Below are 16,758 nucleotides of genomic sequence, written 5' to 3'. Positions count from 1 at the left end.
GCCCCAGGGCTCGGGATCTCAGCTCGTCCGGTCGCTAGCGCTCCCGGCTCCCGGGAGCCCCGCCCCTGGCCTCCCGGGCCTCGCACCCCTTCCCCGCCCGGCTCCCCGGAAGCTCCGCCCAGGCCCGGGCGTTCCGCGAACGCGGGCTCCCCAGAGGCTCTTTCCCAAGCAAGCTCCGCCTCTGCCCGGCCAGCTCCTCCGCCAGCCTCGGGCCGAGGCAGAGCGCGGGGCTCCGGGAGACCAAGCCCCACTCCGACCCCCTGGAGGGACGGTCACAGGCCGCCCCCGCTCCGCTCCGCCCCTGTTTCCCTATCCGTATGGTGGGATACTCGCCTCGCTCTGGGCGCCCCTTACCTGGCGCTGCCGGGTTCTCAAGGTTAGATTGTGAGGGCAGGTCTTGACCCTCGGCCCCACCGCCTCTCGCCCCCGATGCCCACCTTGCCGTCCAGCCCGTCGCTGGTGTGGGGTGCTTGGAAACGCGACCCCCTTCTGCCCTTGCCGGCCCGAGGGTCGATATTTCCGGCGGCACCTGGGTCCGGTCATCAGCCCTCTCTTCCGGGCTCGGAACTATTATACCAGAGCCCAAGTTTCCCAGCCGGCAGGGTGAGGAGAAAGCAGAGGCGAGACCGCGCCCGCCACTAGGGAAAGGAAGGGGGCGGGCCCTGCGCGAGGCATTTTGGGAACGCGTGGTATTCTGGGAGCGCGGGACCCGCCATTCACTCGCTTCACGCCTTCGGAGTCGCAAGAGTCACCTCCGCACCAGAAAGGAAGAGGAGACCGGAACCGGTGAGGAGAGGCCGGGGGCGGGCGAGGGTAGGCCGATTTACCTGCGAGGAGCCGGGGACTGGAGGAGGACGCGCTGCCGGGAAGCTTTGCGGGGCTCGGGGAGGGAGAAGAGCGGGAAGCCCGGCCACCGAAACATGAGCGTCGCCTCACTAGCGCCTGGGAGTGAGTTCCTTAGCTTTTCCCCAAAGTACATGCTCTTCAGTTTCTATACCTCTCTAGGCCAGTGTTTTTTGAATCATTCAGGTAATGGTCTTGAGATCATTTCTGACTGATTGCCTCCTTCCCCCAAATCCTACCTGGGTGATCCTTTTCAGAGCCCTTTGCATCTCAGCCTCCATCCCCCTTTCAGACACTGGTCCCCTCATGCTGTCTACACCGTTACACAAGTTTTTATCAAGTTTCCCTGCTTTTAAATCGTGTTCGATTCATTTTGTAAGTGCGGATGCCTTTCCATCGGATAATTCCTATACTGCCGTGGTTCCCCCACTGCGTTCAGCATAAAATCCACACTCCTAAGGCTCCGCACCAGGGGAGCCTGTCTTTCCCAATCTCTCCTGTTCCTTTTCCTCTCTTGACCACACAAGATGTGCCCATCTTGGAACAGAAAAAGTCCACTGCTTTTCCCTTTCAATTAGGTCAAGTCGGGCTCTTGCCCTGATTATGTTTTTCCTCCAAGATAAGCATTTCCTGCTTGTAGCACATTGTCACTTTGTGAACACTTTGCTATTTTCTCTTTAGCCTTGATGGTGAAGTAAGTGGAGGGTCAGAGAGCACTTAATGGGTTGAATTAAATGCACTGCCTCTTCTCGATTTGCCTGGATCTTTTGGTCTGTATCTGCACTGCTTAGTGCCCACTGCATTGGGCTCTTGAAACGTGGCTAATGTGACTGAGGGACTGAATTTTCTATTTTAATTTTATTTCACTTTAATTGAGTTTAATTTCAGTAGCTGCATGCAGACAGTGGCTACTGCCTTGGACAGCTCAGGTCTGTGTCATAGGTTCTCCAAGAGTTGTTACCTACAACTGAGGGTTGACAAATATACATGCATTTCAACCTTCTCTTCTCCAACACACAGTATTGGGGAACACATAGTTATTTGATGAAAAGTAAGCGATCTACAGTGGGAGGAACTTTTCATTCCCATTAGCTTTCCCTTTAGCCCCCCTGTTCCTCCCCACCCACATCTTGCATGTGTTTGCCAGATAGGTCCTTCAAGCTAGGGGTTAAGCTACTTTATTCTGTAAAAAAAAATAATAATAATAACAAACGCACCTTTGGCATCTTGTCTAAGTTTTGTGTAGTTTCAGGCCTTGAGGGCGTGGTGTTTGCCACATGCCTTCTTGGGCTCTGAAAGGTGAACTAACTGTTGTCTCTCTCACTGTAGAACCCTCTTCCTGCCGAGATGTCTATTGGCGTGCCGATAAAAGTCCTGCATGAGGCTGAGGGTCACATCGTGACATGTGAGACGAACACTGGTGAGGTGTATCGAGGGAAGCTCATTGAAGCAGAGGACAACATGAACTGCCAGGTATCCTGCTTTGCACTTGAGGCTGTGGGGGAAGCTTGAGCCTGTGCCTTGGAGGACAGAAAGATGGTGCTTGGGGGTCTTTTTGAAGTTCTCATTCAGCAGTTATTTACCGAGTGCCTAATGTGTGCCAGGCACTGCTGCAGGTACTGGGGATGTGAGTATAAATAAGAGCCATTCGGAAGTTTGGAATATTTAACTTTGTTCTTTGTGTCTCCCAATCCCATAATCATTTTCTCCCATATTTTGGGGACCTGTTTAAGAAAAGTGACACTACCTTCAAGAGGACCATCGGGTTCGGGGCCACTGTTCATTTACCCCATATGTTTGCATAGTGCTTTGCAGTTAGCAGAATCTTCCGCTCACATATTGTGTTTATTGCCATTTTTCTTGGGAGAGGCATCTCATTTGATTGCATTTATAGCAACTATCTTGTGAGGTAAGCAGGTTTGGTGATAGTTTCATCATCCATAAGATAGGAAGAATAGGGGACTTCCCTGGTGGTCCAGTAGTAAAGAATCCACCTTACAATGCAGGGAATGTGGGTTCGATCCCTGGTCAGGGAACTAAGATCCCACGTGCCATGGGGCAACTAAGCCTGAGCGCTACAACTACTGAGCTCGCATGTCTAAACTAGAGCCCATGTGCCGAAAACTACAGAGCTCACGTGCTCTGGAACCTGTGCGCCACAACTAGAGAGAGAAAAGCCACAACGAAAGATCCCACATGCTGCAACTAAGAACCAACGCAGCCAGAGATAAATTAAATAAATAAATAATAAACCTTAAAAAAAAAGATAGGAAGAATAAGATTAAAGGACTCATCTACTGAACGTCACTCTGTTAATAAATGTTGGAGCCACTTCTTGATGTGGTGCCCTTCCCGTGGCACAGCATTGCTTTTTGTTAATAGTCAGGTGGATTTGTATGGCATCGCTTTACAAAGTGTAACATAATTTCTCCTTAAGAGCTTGGACTTTGGAATCAGATGTGGCTTTGAATTCTGATTGACCTTGGGCATGTTAATCACCTCAGTTTTCTCATCTGTAAAATGAGAACAGAATTAGTTCTGCAAGAGATTGACTGGGAAAGCTAACAATAAAGGGTAAAGGAGAGGGAGCAGGAGAGCTTTCAGTCTGGGGTGCTGGTCTGACACTGGGGAAAGGAGAGGGGAGAGGAAGGAGGGTTGAGTAGGAATGTATCTCTGAGGAAGTCTCAGCCAGGCAAAGGAAGGTTTCTCATTGGAAGAGTCTAGCATGGGGCACAGGTGGCCTGGCGCTATACCCCCACTGTGGTCAGTCATTGGCTGGCAGCTTGACAAGAGAGTGGCTTCAGGGTGAATGCTGTGGTGGATCCCAGTCCGAGCAGTGCACTCCTAAGACTGCCACTGGGGTAATACCCCCACCCCAGGGCTGTTCTGAAGATCAGATGAGAGAGAGAGAGAAAGAGAGAGAGAGATGGAGATGTGGGGGGGGGGGTAGGCAACTAGCTCAGCGCCTTGCACATTGTAAATGTCAACATATGGTACCTGTTGATATTTTCTAGGTGAGAAAACTGAAGGTCAGAGAGGTGAGGTGACTTACCCAAGGTCATATTGCAGGACAGGTGTCCTAAGTATCCATTGTTTCACAGGGTTCATTGGTTTATTTGTGATTTCTCTGTAGGTTTGAGCATCCTCTTCCTGCCAGGTTGACCAGCTGGGGGTTCCCTCGTGTTTGGGGAAATAGACATCTGTTGACTGCAGGTTTCTCTCTTCGGTGTTAACGCCACAGAGGTGGGTGGGTGGCCTCTCTGCAGGTCTGGTGGGGCCAGGCCTCCTTTGCCTTCATGAGGTATGGCTGTCATAGGTCCAGTCCTCTGGCTGAAGGCATCCTCATCCATTTTAAGGTGCTTCAGTTTGGTGAGTAGAATGCAAGACTAGGATAGGGAATCTTTGTCTGTTTATTCAGCTGTTTATTTGGATAGCTTTCTGAGTTTGCAGAGCTTCAGACTTCCCATCTATAACGTGAAGGTAAGGTGTCTGACCAGGTGCCCTTGGTGTTCTCTCTAATGGTAGCCAGTGTGAAGTAAAGCACACAGACCCTGTGATGGATCTGGAATCATTGCAGCCTGCCACCTGGTGTGACTTGTCGTGAGCTTTGGACCTCCCTCACCCTCTGTTCCCTCCTTTCTAAATCAGGGATAAAAATAGCACCTCAGCCTCAGGACTATAGTGCAGAATAAATGAGCCGTTGCATGTCAGACAGTGGGGGCCTGCCACCTCCTTCCACCTGTGTTAATCTGCTAGGGCTGCCATAACAGAGTCCTATGCTGGGTGGCTTAAACAACAGAAATTTATTCTCAGGGTTCTGGAGGCTAGAAGTTCGAGATCAAGGTGTGGCAAGGTTGGTTCTTCTGAGGGCCGTGAGGGAAGGATCTATTCCAAGCCTCTCTCCTTGGCTTATAGATGGCTGTCTTCTTCCTTTTTCTTCATGTGGTCTTCCCTCTGTGTGTGTCCGTATCATAATCTCTTCTTATAAGGACATAAGTCATGTTGGACTAGTGCCCAGTTACCTCTGTAAAGATCCAGTCTTGAAATACAGTCACATTGGTGGGGGCTAAGACTTCAATATATGAATTTGGGGGGTGGGTACAATTCAGCCTGTTACCCTGCCCATGCCAAGATTCGAGGCCTCACGGGGTATAGCGAAACCTGGCGCGTTGGATAGACCCCAGCAGGCTGTGGCGGAGCTGAGCCCACTGTGATGAGCACCCAGCACAGTTGACTCACGTGTCCCCGGGCTGGGAGGCCGATGGTGCCTGCTGTTCTCCTTTCTTCCTAGTCCCAGTAAGTCTGCCCTTTGGGGATGAGAGTGTCCTCTTGGCTCTCTCTCTGCTTGTTCTTTGCTAGAGGGCAGCTGGAGTTCAGTGTTTGCCATTTGATGTTGGGTTTTAATAACATTTTCTATTATAAAAATGGTGTGGGGGACTTCCCTGGTGGCGCAGTGGTTAGGAATCTGCCTGCCAATGCAGGGGACACAGGTTCGAGCCCTGGTCCAGGAAGATCCCATATGCCCCAGAACAGCTAAGCCCACGTGCCACAACTACTGAGCCTGTGCTCTAGAGCCTGCGAGCCACAACTACTGAGCCCGTGTGCCTAGAGCCCGTAACAAGAGAAGCCACCGCAATGAGAAGCCCATGCACCGCAACGAAGAGTAGCCCCCTCTCACCGCAACTAGAGAAAGCCCGCACGCAGCAACGAAGACCCAATGCAGCCAAAAAATAAATAAAATTTAGAACAAAAAAAGGTTTTTGAGGAAGACCAAAGTGAATAGTTGTTTTTTCGTGGGAAATTATATGTGATTAAATTTTAAAAAATATTTTTCTTACCTTAAAATGACAATCATGTGTTAAGCTTGTGATCATAAAGCACAGTAAATGTTATTTTTTAAAAAGAGAGTAAGGGCCAAATCCAAAATTTCATTATCTTTAAAGTGATGTAATTCCTAGACGTTTTGGTGGGGGAAAAGTGATAGTTAATAGATTCTGCAGAAATGATGCTTTAGGGGCTTTGGCATGATCACCCCGTCAGTGACAGGACTATTTGAACTGTTTTCTTGGCTGTGGCATAATGGTCTGTGGAAAAATCTACCTAGATGTTTCTTCTGAGCTATTTGAGAGTGGATTGCAGTCATCATACTCCTTTATTGCATAATATGTTGTGTATACCTGTGTATATTTCCTCTTACTGTATCCATAGTACAGTTATTAATTCAAGAACTCCAAGATTGAGTCAGTACTTTAACCTGCAGTGTATCCAGTTTCTACAGGTGCACAGTGTGTCCTTTATGGCCGTGTAGTCCTCTCTGCCTCCTGGGTTTAGTTGTCAACTCATTTGATGCTTCTTTAGTCTGGGACGGTTCCTCCAAGTTTGTTTTTCACACCACTGATGATTTTGAAGACTAGAGGCCAGTTATTTTGTTAGAATGTCCCTTGATTGGGGTTTCTCTGATGCTTCTTCCTAATTAGATTTGGGTTATGCTTTTATGGGCTGTTATTGTGTGATTTTTGTCTCCTCAGAGGGTCAGTCAGGCCTAAACACCTGTTTGCCCCTTGTTTGCAATGTTAACCTTGATCTTTTGGTTAAGGTGTTATGTGGTCTCTCCACTGTACGTTCCTTTTCCTTTTGTAACTAATGAGAATTTTGTGGGGAGGTTCTTTAAGTAAATACCTTGTGAGCATTCTGATCCTCATTATTGTCCCATTCCTCAGCCCCATTTAGCTTCCCGTGAAGATTCTTGCTTGAATCTTTTCACTATTACGGTTGCAAAGAATAATTTTTGTTTTTCCTCCATCATTCTTTCTGTATTTATTGGGTCTGCTGTATGGAAGTGCCTTCCCTTACCCCCCATTTATCCATTCATTTACTATCAATATAGGCTCATACTGTCAATATGTTTTGTTAAGGGTGTTACAATCCATTGCTGTCAATGTTTATTTTGATGTTCCAGTTATCCCAGATTTGACCAGTAGGAGCCTCTCAAGCTGACTCCTGTGTCCTTTGGTGTGTCCTGGTCATTTTGGGGGAGCACATCCCTACCTTCTGGTATAAGTTGCTTGTTACAGGCTCATCTTTTACCTTCCCTAACCCAGCTCTGGAATCAGCCATTTCTTCAGGAGCCTTGCTTTGTTTTAGGTTGGGAGTAGAATTTAGAAACCAAACTCTAAATTCTACTGGGTGCTGTTAAGTATTTTGAAGTCTTAGTTTAACTTGTCAAACTAGGACCTGTCTCCAAACGGCTGTGTGCTTAATAGTGCCAGAAGGTTCTGTCATTGCATGCACATTCTGTGCCAGGTACTATGCTGGGGTTTTACATACAATAGGTCCTTGAATCATCACAGGACCTCTCTGAGGACAAGCTTCCAGATGCCCAGGGTGACCAAGCATGGAAGGAGCCAATCTAAACCCAAGTGTCTGACTCCCAAGTCTGTGAACTTGGCAACAGTCTCTAAAATGAGGCCTAGAGTAAACCTGTTGGATCCCATTGCCTCTGAAAGCATCAAGCTCTCAGTTCTGACTGTCAGATTCCAGACAGGAAAATGAGGGTGGTGGGACAGGGAGGGGGTGAACATCTGCTGGCTGCTCGCCATGTGCCCCGCAGCTGGGATGCTGTGACCGACTATCCTTGGCCACCCAGCACTCTCCACCCCGGCCCCAGACATGCGGGTAATGAGTACAGAGACAGTCTGTACTAAGATCTTCTCTCCCCAAAGTGTCATTGCAGTTGGGCACCTGGCTTATGCCATCTGTGTTTCATTGTGGCTGTTTGGGAGAGTTGAATGGACGGGGTGTTCCTGCCTGACTTTCATTTAAACCGAGTTCACACAAGTTGCTGCCTTTAGCTCATGATGCGAGCGCAGCTCGGGCTTGTTGACAAGCTGTGTACCCGGCGGAGGGATACACGGCACGGCCATTTCTCTGCTGGTGCCGTGGAGAGAGCGCGAGAGCAGCGGCCCGCCTGGTTCCTAGGCTGTAATAGGACTAGGGATGCTGGGCTCTTTCTTGCTTCAGCCCAGGTGGACACGTGCCGTTTGTAAAAGCACTCAGTGTAAGTGTTGTTGATCTTCCGTAACAGCGTCTGTCAGGGATTCTCAGAGAGGGTTGGGGAGGCAGTGACAGGAGGGAGTGAGATGTACCAGGATGTGCTGGAGGGGAGGCGGCTTGGCAGCTGCAGGGCAGCCTTAGCGCGTGTTTGATCTTTCTGCTGGGCGCTTGTGCAGAGGCCACGGGGGCCAGTTAACACTTGAAGAAAAGAGCAAGTCAGGCTGAGGTGACAACAAGCAGCAGAAATTGGGGAGCCAGCACACCTCTCTCCCATGTGGACTTGACCCATTCTGAATAAATTGTTGTCCTTTTCCATCCAGAAGGCTGGTAAAATAAGCTGCTTTATCTGATAAACGTGGTGCCTGTTGAGATTGGCACTGGCAGGTTTGTGTCATGTTCCCACGCCCGGCCAGTATCCTGGCTGGATTCTCCTCTAAGCCCCCCTTCATCCCCCACCCCCCATCCCATGGTTGACGCATTCATCTGTCCGAAGTGCCACCCTAGCCCTGTCTGCCCTGCCTCTATCCACAAACTTGCATGGCCCCATAGTCTCTGAGGTGATGACCCTGCCCTCAGTCCCAGTTCCAATGCTCTATGTCCTGTCTGGTCTTTGTGTGAACTCTCGCCTCACACCTGTCCTGTATTCTGAGCCATTCGTGCAGGCACTGCCACCCCCACTTCTCAGTCCCTGTCACCCAAGCCAGAGGGGCTCTGTCTCACTTACTCGAGTGTGTCCCCTGGGAGGTCAGGGACCGCATCTGGTGCACACTCATAACCCTCATGGCGCCTTTGCAGTCCATGTGCTGGGCAGATACGGGAGGGGACACAGGGGTTGGACAAGCAATTCTAAGCCATTTCAGTTAGTTTATCACGTGCTGGTGGGAGAGTGAGGATGGCAGAGTTGGGGCTCTGGGGGCCAGTCCAGGCGTTTGAATCAGGAGTCCCTGCCTTCTGGCTGTTGGACCTTGGACAAGTGCCTTAGTTTTTTTATCTTAAAAAATGGGAAATCTCGGGCTTCCCTGGTGGCGCAGTGGTTGAGAGTCCGCCTGCCGATGCAGGGGACACGGGTTCATGCCCCGGTCCGGGAAGATCCCACATGCCGCGGAGCGGCTGGGCCTGTGAGCCATGGCCACTGAGGCTGCGCGTCTGGAGCCTGTGCTCCGCAACGGGAGAGGCCACAACAGTGAGAGGCCCGCGTACCACACAAGAAAAAAAGAGGTGGGGGGGAATCTCATACTGTTAGGACCATCTCTGTGAAGTGCTGAGCACAGTCCCTGGCGCACACAATAGGCCCTCTGGAGTTCCCCCAGCTTTACTTAGTGATGTGAGTTTCTGCATTTCTGGACTCCCCTCCTTGCCAAGGCTTGTCTTCACATACCCTGCTCTCCACTGGTGCTGTTGGCCTTTACTCATGAGCCGGTGGTTCCCTTCCAGATGTCCAACATCACAGTCACATACAGAGATGGCCGAGTGGCACAGCTGGAGCAGGTGTACATCCGTGGCAGCAAGATCCGCTTTCTGATTTTGCCTGACATGCTGAAAAACGCACCCATGTTAAAGAGCATGAAAAATAAAAACCAAGGCTCGGGGGCCGGTCGGGGAAAGGCTGCTATTCTGAAGGCCCAAGGTAGGTGCTCCTTGTGCACTGGTTGTGACATGTGGGTGTGTCGTGTACCTTTTAGAAATGCCCTGTTATTGCTGGGGCATGGGGGTGGACCTGACCTGAGCCATCTCCATACCCACTGCCACCCCTTTTCCCTGCAGTCTTGGGGGATCCAAGTGCCCTGCCTTCTCTGTCTGCCTCACCTGATCCCATTCACAGGAGCTATGCAAACTCCAAAGTGGCTCCTTAGAAAGAAGATGGGAACTTAAATGAAAGAGTAGATAAGTCTCCTATAATGACTCTCTAGGAGGCCCTTTGTTTTCAGAAATTCTGGGGTGTCTGGGGGAAGCTTGCCCTGGCCTAGTTTGCTGACTAGAGGCACTGTGGTGTTGATTAGCTGACTCCTAAAGCAATGGGATAATAGTTCCTCTTGAGGCTGGGAATGTCTACTGATACGCAATATAAATAAGGGAAATGGGGGGGGGGATCCACTTTCAGATAAGTAAGCAGTTTTGAGCCATCTTTACCCATTAAAGGGGGCTGACTTCATTTTCAAAACTTCTTACATTTGAAAATAAGTCCTTCCTTTACCACTTTCCAAAAGTGGGACTAGCCTTTTCCCAGTGACTTGGTCTGACCTCTTTTCTTGGTTAGCCCAACCAGAGTTTTGTATGTGGGTCCTGAAAAGTTCTGCCATGTTGATTAGCTAAGAAAGCAAATGCAGTCGCTAGGAACCGTCTTAGTATTTATTGGTAAAAGGCTTTACAGTGCAGGAAAGTCACCAGCGTCTCTGTCAGTATCTTTAGCTGCAGTACATATGTTGAGTTTAAAGACGCAGTAGAGTAACCCTTTAAAATGCCCTCCAGAAAAACTGATCAGAGAATCTTCTTGCCCTTCCTGGAAGAGAGATAGTTGTGGGGAGATGGGACCAAAGCTCTGGACCTTTGTCCTGGAGAAGGAACTATTTTCAGAAGTTCCAGCTTTGTGCTACAGCTGCTGTTCTCTCTGCTTCCTCAAGGAGGGCTGCCCTCGTTGTCACTGTGTAACGATACCATCTTCTCTAGCAAAGGGAGGAGCCCAGTGGCCGTGCACTAGAAGGCACTTGGCAGTGAGTCTGCCTCGGCCCGCTGACCTCTGCCTGAGCCACTGTGCCTGTGCCAGCCCCAGGCTCTGTAAGAGGAGAGGGGTGAGGCTCCAGTTAGTAGCCGTCAGGATATTGTCACCTGTTCTTCAAAGCCACTGGTCTCCTAGAACCTTTGGGTCACAGAGAACAGCAATCTTTATGTGGGGAGTGGTTTTGGTTTTTTCCCCCCATTCCAAAATATTTCACACCTGCAGAATAGCTCGAAGAATAATAAAACCGCTCACCCGGATTTAATAGATATTAACATTTAACATCTGTTTGTTTCAGAATTTTAAGTGTGAATTAAATGCATCTGTCATGTTTTATTAGCTCACCGTGGGCCAGCTCTGAGAAGTCACCTTTTCTATGGTTCCCATACTGGGTCCCCAAACCACCTTTGCCACAAGGCCTTGCCTCTGGTGGGGAACAGTGCTGGGCTGGAAGGCAGGAGTCCAGGGCTCTCCAGCTCTGATGCCAGGCACCTGCCCCTCCCAGGGTCTCTGTTTACCCCGTGAAATGTGACGGGGTGAGTGTGGTGCTGGACGGGGTGGCCTTTCAGGCCCCTTCCTGGGCCATGTCCTAGGGCTCTGGCTGCTCTGTGATATGAGTCCTTACTGACCTGGCCTTGTCCTTTCTCTTCCCCACCTTGCAGTGGCCGCAAGAGGGAGAGGACGTGGAATGGGACGTGGAAACATCTTCCAGAAACGAAGATAAATTTATCTTGGACAGAACTTTGCCCTTATTTTTTTCTTTTAGGTTATCTGGGTCAGGGGGTGCGTGCGTATGTATATGTCCTAGGTTATCTTTTGACATCTTTTTCTTTAGATCTGGGTAAATGTTAAACTAAATAATTGTGGTGGGTTTTTCTCTTTTTGAGAATATAAGGACTGTGTGTTCATTTTGTAGTTTTTTTTGTGTGTGTGTGTGTGTGTGTTTGCTTTGGCAGCAGGTTAAACTTTCACACCCTGGGAGATGTCCTGCTTTTTTCCAGTTTGAAGTAGCATAGTTACTGATAAGAGCATAAGCTGCTGTTCCAGGCCAGTTGCTGGTTAAGCCCTTGGAACAACTCCGAGGGTGCACAGATTGCCTCATTTGTCAGCACGGACATTCATGGAGCACTTTGTTCAGGCAGCCTTTGTGGGCGCACCATCAGCTCAGCTTGAACAACGCAACACGTGTGGTCATGGTCTGTGAAAAAAACCTAATACTGTGACCTTGTAGCCTGGAAACCCCAGTGACTCAGCATTTAGCAAAAGTAATCCAATATTAAAAGGTAATTCAGGGCTTCCCTGGTGGCACAGTGGTTATGAATCCGCCTGCCAACGCAGGGGACATGGGTTCCATCCCTGGTCCAGAAAGATCCCACATGCCGCGGAGCAACTAAGCCCGTGCCACAACTACTGAACCTGCGCTCTAGAGTCTGTGTGCCACAACTACTGAAGTCTGCGCGGCTAGAGCCCGTGCTCTTCAACAAGAGAAGCCACCACAATTAGAAGCCTGTGCACCGCAAAGAAGAGAAGCCCCCGCCTGCCGCAACTAAAGAAAGCCTGCGCACAGCAATGAAGACCCAACACAACCAAAACCAAATTAATTAATTAATTTAAAAAAATGATCCTGATGTGTCAGGACTTTAAAAAAAAAGGAGAGGGGGCTTCCCTGGTGGCACAGTGGTTAAGAACCCACCTGTCAATGCAGGGGACGCGGGTTCGAGCCCCGGTCCGGGACGATCCCACATGCCACAGAGCAACTAAGCCCGTGCGCCACAACTACTGAGCCTGCACTCTAGAGCCCATGCTCCACAATAAGAGAAGCCACCGCAATGAGAAGCCTGCGCACCGCAACGAAGGGTAGCCCCCGCTCGCCACAACTAGAGAAAGCCCGCGCGCAGCAACAAAGACCCAATGCAGCCAAAAATAAATTAATTAAATTAAAAAAAAAAACTAAAAACTAAAAATAGCACTACCATATGATCTAGCAATCCCACTGCTGGGCATACACCCTGAGAAAAACATAAGTTAAAAAGATACATATATCGCAAAGTTCATTGCAGCACTATTTACAATAGCCATGACATGGAAGCAACCTAAATGTCCATCAGCAGATGAATGGATAAAGAAGATGTGGTACATATATACAACGGAGTATTAGCCATAAAAAGGAACGAAACTGGGTCATTTATAGTGATGTGGATGAACCTAGAGTCTGTCATACAGATTGAAGAAAGAGAAAAAAAATATATCGTTCATTAACGCATACATATGGAATCTAGAAAAATGGTACTGATGAACCTATTTGCAGGGTAGGAAAAGAGACGCGGACATTGTTCCGCGAGCGGGGGCCACTTCATCACGGTGTGTGGGCTTCTTATTGCAGTGGCTTCTCCTGTTGCAGAGCACGGTCTCCAGGCACGCAGACTTCAGTAGTTGTGGCTCACGGGCTCTAGAGCACAGGCTCAGTAGCTGTGGCGCGCGGGCTTAGTCGTTCCACAGCATGTGGGATCTTCCTGGACCAGGGCTCGAACCCGTGTCCCCTGTGTTGGCAGGCAGATTCCCAACCACTGCACCACCAGGGAAGCCCCTATTTTTAGTTTTTTAAGGAACCTCCATACTGTTCTCCATAGTGGCTGTATCAATTTACATTCCCACCAACAGTGCAAGAGGGTTCCCTTTTCTCCACAACCTCTCCAGCATTTATTGTTTATAGATTTTTTTGATGATGGCCATTCTGACCAGTGTGAGGTGGTACCTCATTGTGGTTTTGATTTGCATTTCTCTAATAATTAGTGATGTTGAGCATCTTTTCGTGTGTTTGTTGGCCATCTGTATCAAGTAGAGATTTTCTAGTAAGCTTTGTCTTGTGGTTATGACACAACCACGTGGTGACAGACCTTGTTTCATTCCTGTAATAAGAACTCGAGGACAGTGAGCATCATTGAGTCTGTCAGCTAACAGGACCGTTCCCCCCGAGAGCAGCCCCTGTGTTGTGTCTCTTGCTCCCCCACCCCCAGCTCCTCTGATATGTTTGGATGCAGTGTGGCCAGTGACCCAACAAGCAGTGCTGCTCCAGTGGAGGGTTTCCTGCACGTGGGGTGGTTTCCAGTGAACTCACTGTGGAAGGGAGTTAATTTGTTTTAGATGTGAACAAGAGTTAACTTGTTTCTGATAAGAAAAGAAACATGCACATTGAGTTACATATAGAGTGGGTTTCTTTCAGGTAGAAGTTATGATACCCATAGTGCCCTGTCTGGAATACCCTCCCCCTTCCCCTTGATTTAGACATTGATTTATTGGCTTCTTAATTGAGCCTCCTGAATTAGTAATATAGTGAGTTAGAGCAGTGGTTTCCACATCAGCTAGAGATCTTGTTAGAAGTGAAGGTTGCACAGCACCACCCCTAGAGATGCCTATTACTTGGTCTGGAATTTGAACCCAGGAATCTGCATTTTAAACCATGCCCTTGCCGCCACGGCTCCATGATTCTAATTCGGTATATCCAAGGCCACATTTTGACCCTGGTCTAGAGTGTCTTATTTTATGTAAGCGCTACATTTTTTAATTCTGATTTTTGGCTGCACCACACGGCTTGTGGGATCTCAGTTCCCTGACCAGGGATTGAACCCGGGCTCTCAGCAGCTGAGTCCCAAACTGGACTGCCAGGGAATTCCCTGGAAGTTTTATAAAACAATAAAGAAGATTAACCTAAAACATAGAGCTTTGTAAACAGTTTTATATCTTGCACTTTAGAAAAAAACCAGTTACTCACATTGAAAGAGCAAATAGTTCTGAGACTTATTATGAAAAACAACAACCCTCCTGCCCTGTCTGACCCTCTCCCCCATTTCCCCTGCTTCTGGGGAGTCCCTTTCAACTCTTGGCTTGTTTGTATTTGCCTCCATGTCTCAATTTAAACCTGTTTGTATGGCTACTCCTTGATATTTCGTTTTAGGCATTTATCTTTCAGCTTCTCCTTCCTCCTGCCCACCATGCATGGGCTCCCCATCACCCATCTCCCTGATGTTATAATTCTGGTTAGATCATATTCAGTATTTATGTTATTAGGGCTGGGCATTTAAATCACAGCTGAGCCAGGTGGTAGACTAGACTACTTTCCTGCAGAACTAACTTTTTCCTAGAATTAATTCACTTACATTCTTATTGGCTTAATTTTCTGTCAACTTGTCACTGGTTTAACCTCAGACTTCTCTGGAGACATTAATACATCATCTATTTGATCAGTTTCTTCTTGATTGGCCCCACTCTGGACTGGCTTTCCTTTGTGCCTAAGGTATTGCCGTTATCATGGACTTTCCTCTGTTGAATCTCCTGTTGTTTGTGTAACCTTTTCCTCTCATGGTTTATTACCTCGTCCAGTAGAGACCTGCTGTGGAAGGGGTGCATGGGAAGTAATTTTTTGAGAGACGTTGCATGTCTGAAAGTGTCTTGTTCTCTCATACTCGATTGAGTATGAAATTGTAGGCTGGTGTTCGTTTTCCTTTAGAATTTTGAAGGCATCGTTACTTTTTCGTCTAGCATCTTGTGTTGCTGTGGAGAAGTCTGAGACCGTTCTGAGTGCTGACCTTTGTATGTGACTCTCTCCCTTCTGTTGCCAGTGTTCTGAGATTCACACTGACGTGCCTTGGCAAAGGTCTATTGGTGCATTGTGCTAGGCTCTTGCTGAACCTTTTCAGAATGGACTTTAATCCTTCATTTCTGGGAAACTTTCTTGAATTACTTGTTAATGATTTCCTACCTTTGGTTTTCTGATTTTGCTTTCTGGAATTCCTGTTATTCAGATGTTGGATCTCCTGGACTTACCTGTTTTTCTCCTCTTTTCTCTCCTTGCCTCCCCTATCCCCCATTTTCTTGTTTTTTGACCTCCTTTGTAGATTTCCCCAAGTTGATTCTCTGAAGCTTCATTTTTCTTTTTTTTTTTTAATTTTTATTTATTTTTTTGGTTGCATTGGGTCTTCGTTGCTGTGTGCAGGCTTTTTCTAGTTGCGGCGAGTGGGGGCTACGCTTGTGGTGCGTGGGCTTCTCATTGTGGTGGCTTCTCTTGTTGTGGAGCACGGGCTCTAGGCGTGCAGGCTCAGTAGTTGTGGCTCGCAGGCTCTAGAGTGCAGGCTCAGTAGTTGTGGTGCACAGGCTTCGTTGCTCCGCGGCATGTGGGATCTTCCCGGACCAGGACTTGAACCCATGTCCCCTGCATTGGAGGGCGGATTCTTAACCACAGCGCCACCTGGGAACACCAGTCCTGTTTTGTTGTTTTTAATAGGACCTTGGGACTTCCCTGGCGGTCCAGTGGTTAAACTCCATGCTTCCATTGCAGGGGGCACGAGTTCGAACCCTGGTTGGGGAACTAAGATCCCACATGCCGCACAGCACGGGCAAAAAAAAAAAAATGACCTCATTCCAGGGTTGCAATATCTTCCTATCTCTGAGGACGTTAATTAATATGCTGTGTTGAAGCTTTCATCTCCTGCGTAATGTTTTCTTACCCCTTTCTGTTTTAGTCTTTCGTGTTACAGACTTTCCTTAGCTGCCTGGCAATCATTGGTAGTCTACTTATGTTTAAGAGCAGGGTATTAAAAAGAATATATGTTTGTAAGGTGACCTGATTGGACTTTTTTGAGTAAATTTCCAATGTCCATATCTTTAGGACTTTCCTCTTGGGCTGGTCAGATTCCTTGGAGAAACCTTCAGTCTTGTCAGGTGGGTTTACCTTGAACTGCTGGCCTGCTGGGAGCTCAGTGGGGGAAGAGGACTGGGTATTTTCGGCACTCATGTCCAGATTCACTTCATCTTCCAGGTCTCTGGGAAGGCTTCCTAGTCCAGAAACCTTCTAACCCCCTCTGGAGAGTAAGCATCCAACTTTTTGCCAGAGTTGGGAAGGGGCAGTCTCAAGATCATATGAAGGTCTGAATATTTAAGCACATTCTCTCTTTTTCAAAAACATGTCTTTTCTTGGAAAACATACGACTTTAAAATTGAAAACCACTTGGCAAGGTAAAGAAGATACAGAACAAAGGATGATGTCATAGAAAGATAACTAGACCAAGACTGAAGAGATGGATTCTGGCTCTGACTACCTCCACTACCAATTCTGTCTAAGCCTCTGGTTTGTTATCTATACAAGGGAG

The 16,758-nt window shown here is 48.2% G+C and overlaps 1 protein-coding gene across 1 annotated transcript; it reads left to right on the top strand.

Annotated features, from left to right (window-relative positions):
• Positions 1 to 222: 222 nt before the first annotated feature.
• On the top strand, positions 223 to 11,501 carry SNRPD3 (small nuclear ribonucleoprotein D3 polypeptide). The gene is made up of 4 exons (XM_029231549.1): positions 223 to 786; positions 2,173 to 2,316; positions 9,331 to 9,523; positions 11,275 to 11,501. Exons 2-4 carry the CDS (start codon positions 2,191 to 2,193, stop codon positions 11,334 to 11,336), a joined length of 381 nt encoding a protein of 126 aa, XP_029087382.1. The 5' UTR covers positions 223 to 786; positions 2,173 to 2,190; the 3' UTR covers positions 11,337 to 11,501.
• Positions 11,502 to 16,758: the final 5,257 nt, after the last annotated feature.

This window comes from Monodon monoceros, unplaced genomic scaffold, assembly GCF_005190385.1.
Source record: "Monodon monoceros isolate NGI ecotype Baffin Bay Population unplaced genomic scaffold, NGI_Narwhal_1 Super_Scaffold_1, whole genome shotgun sequence".
Taxonomy (NCBI): domain Eukaryota; kingdom Metazoa; phylum Chordata; class Mammalia; order Artiodactyla; family Monodontidae; genus Monodon; species Monodon monoceros.
The sequence above is the reverse complement of the archived record's forward strand: the minus strand, read 5'-3'. Positions and strand labels throughout refer to the sequence as shown.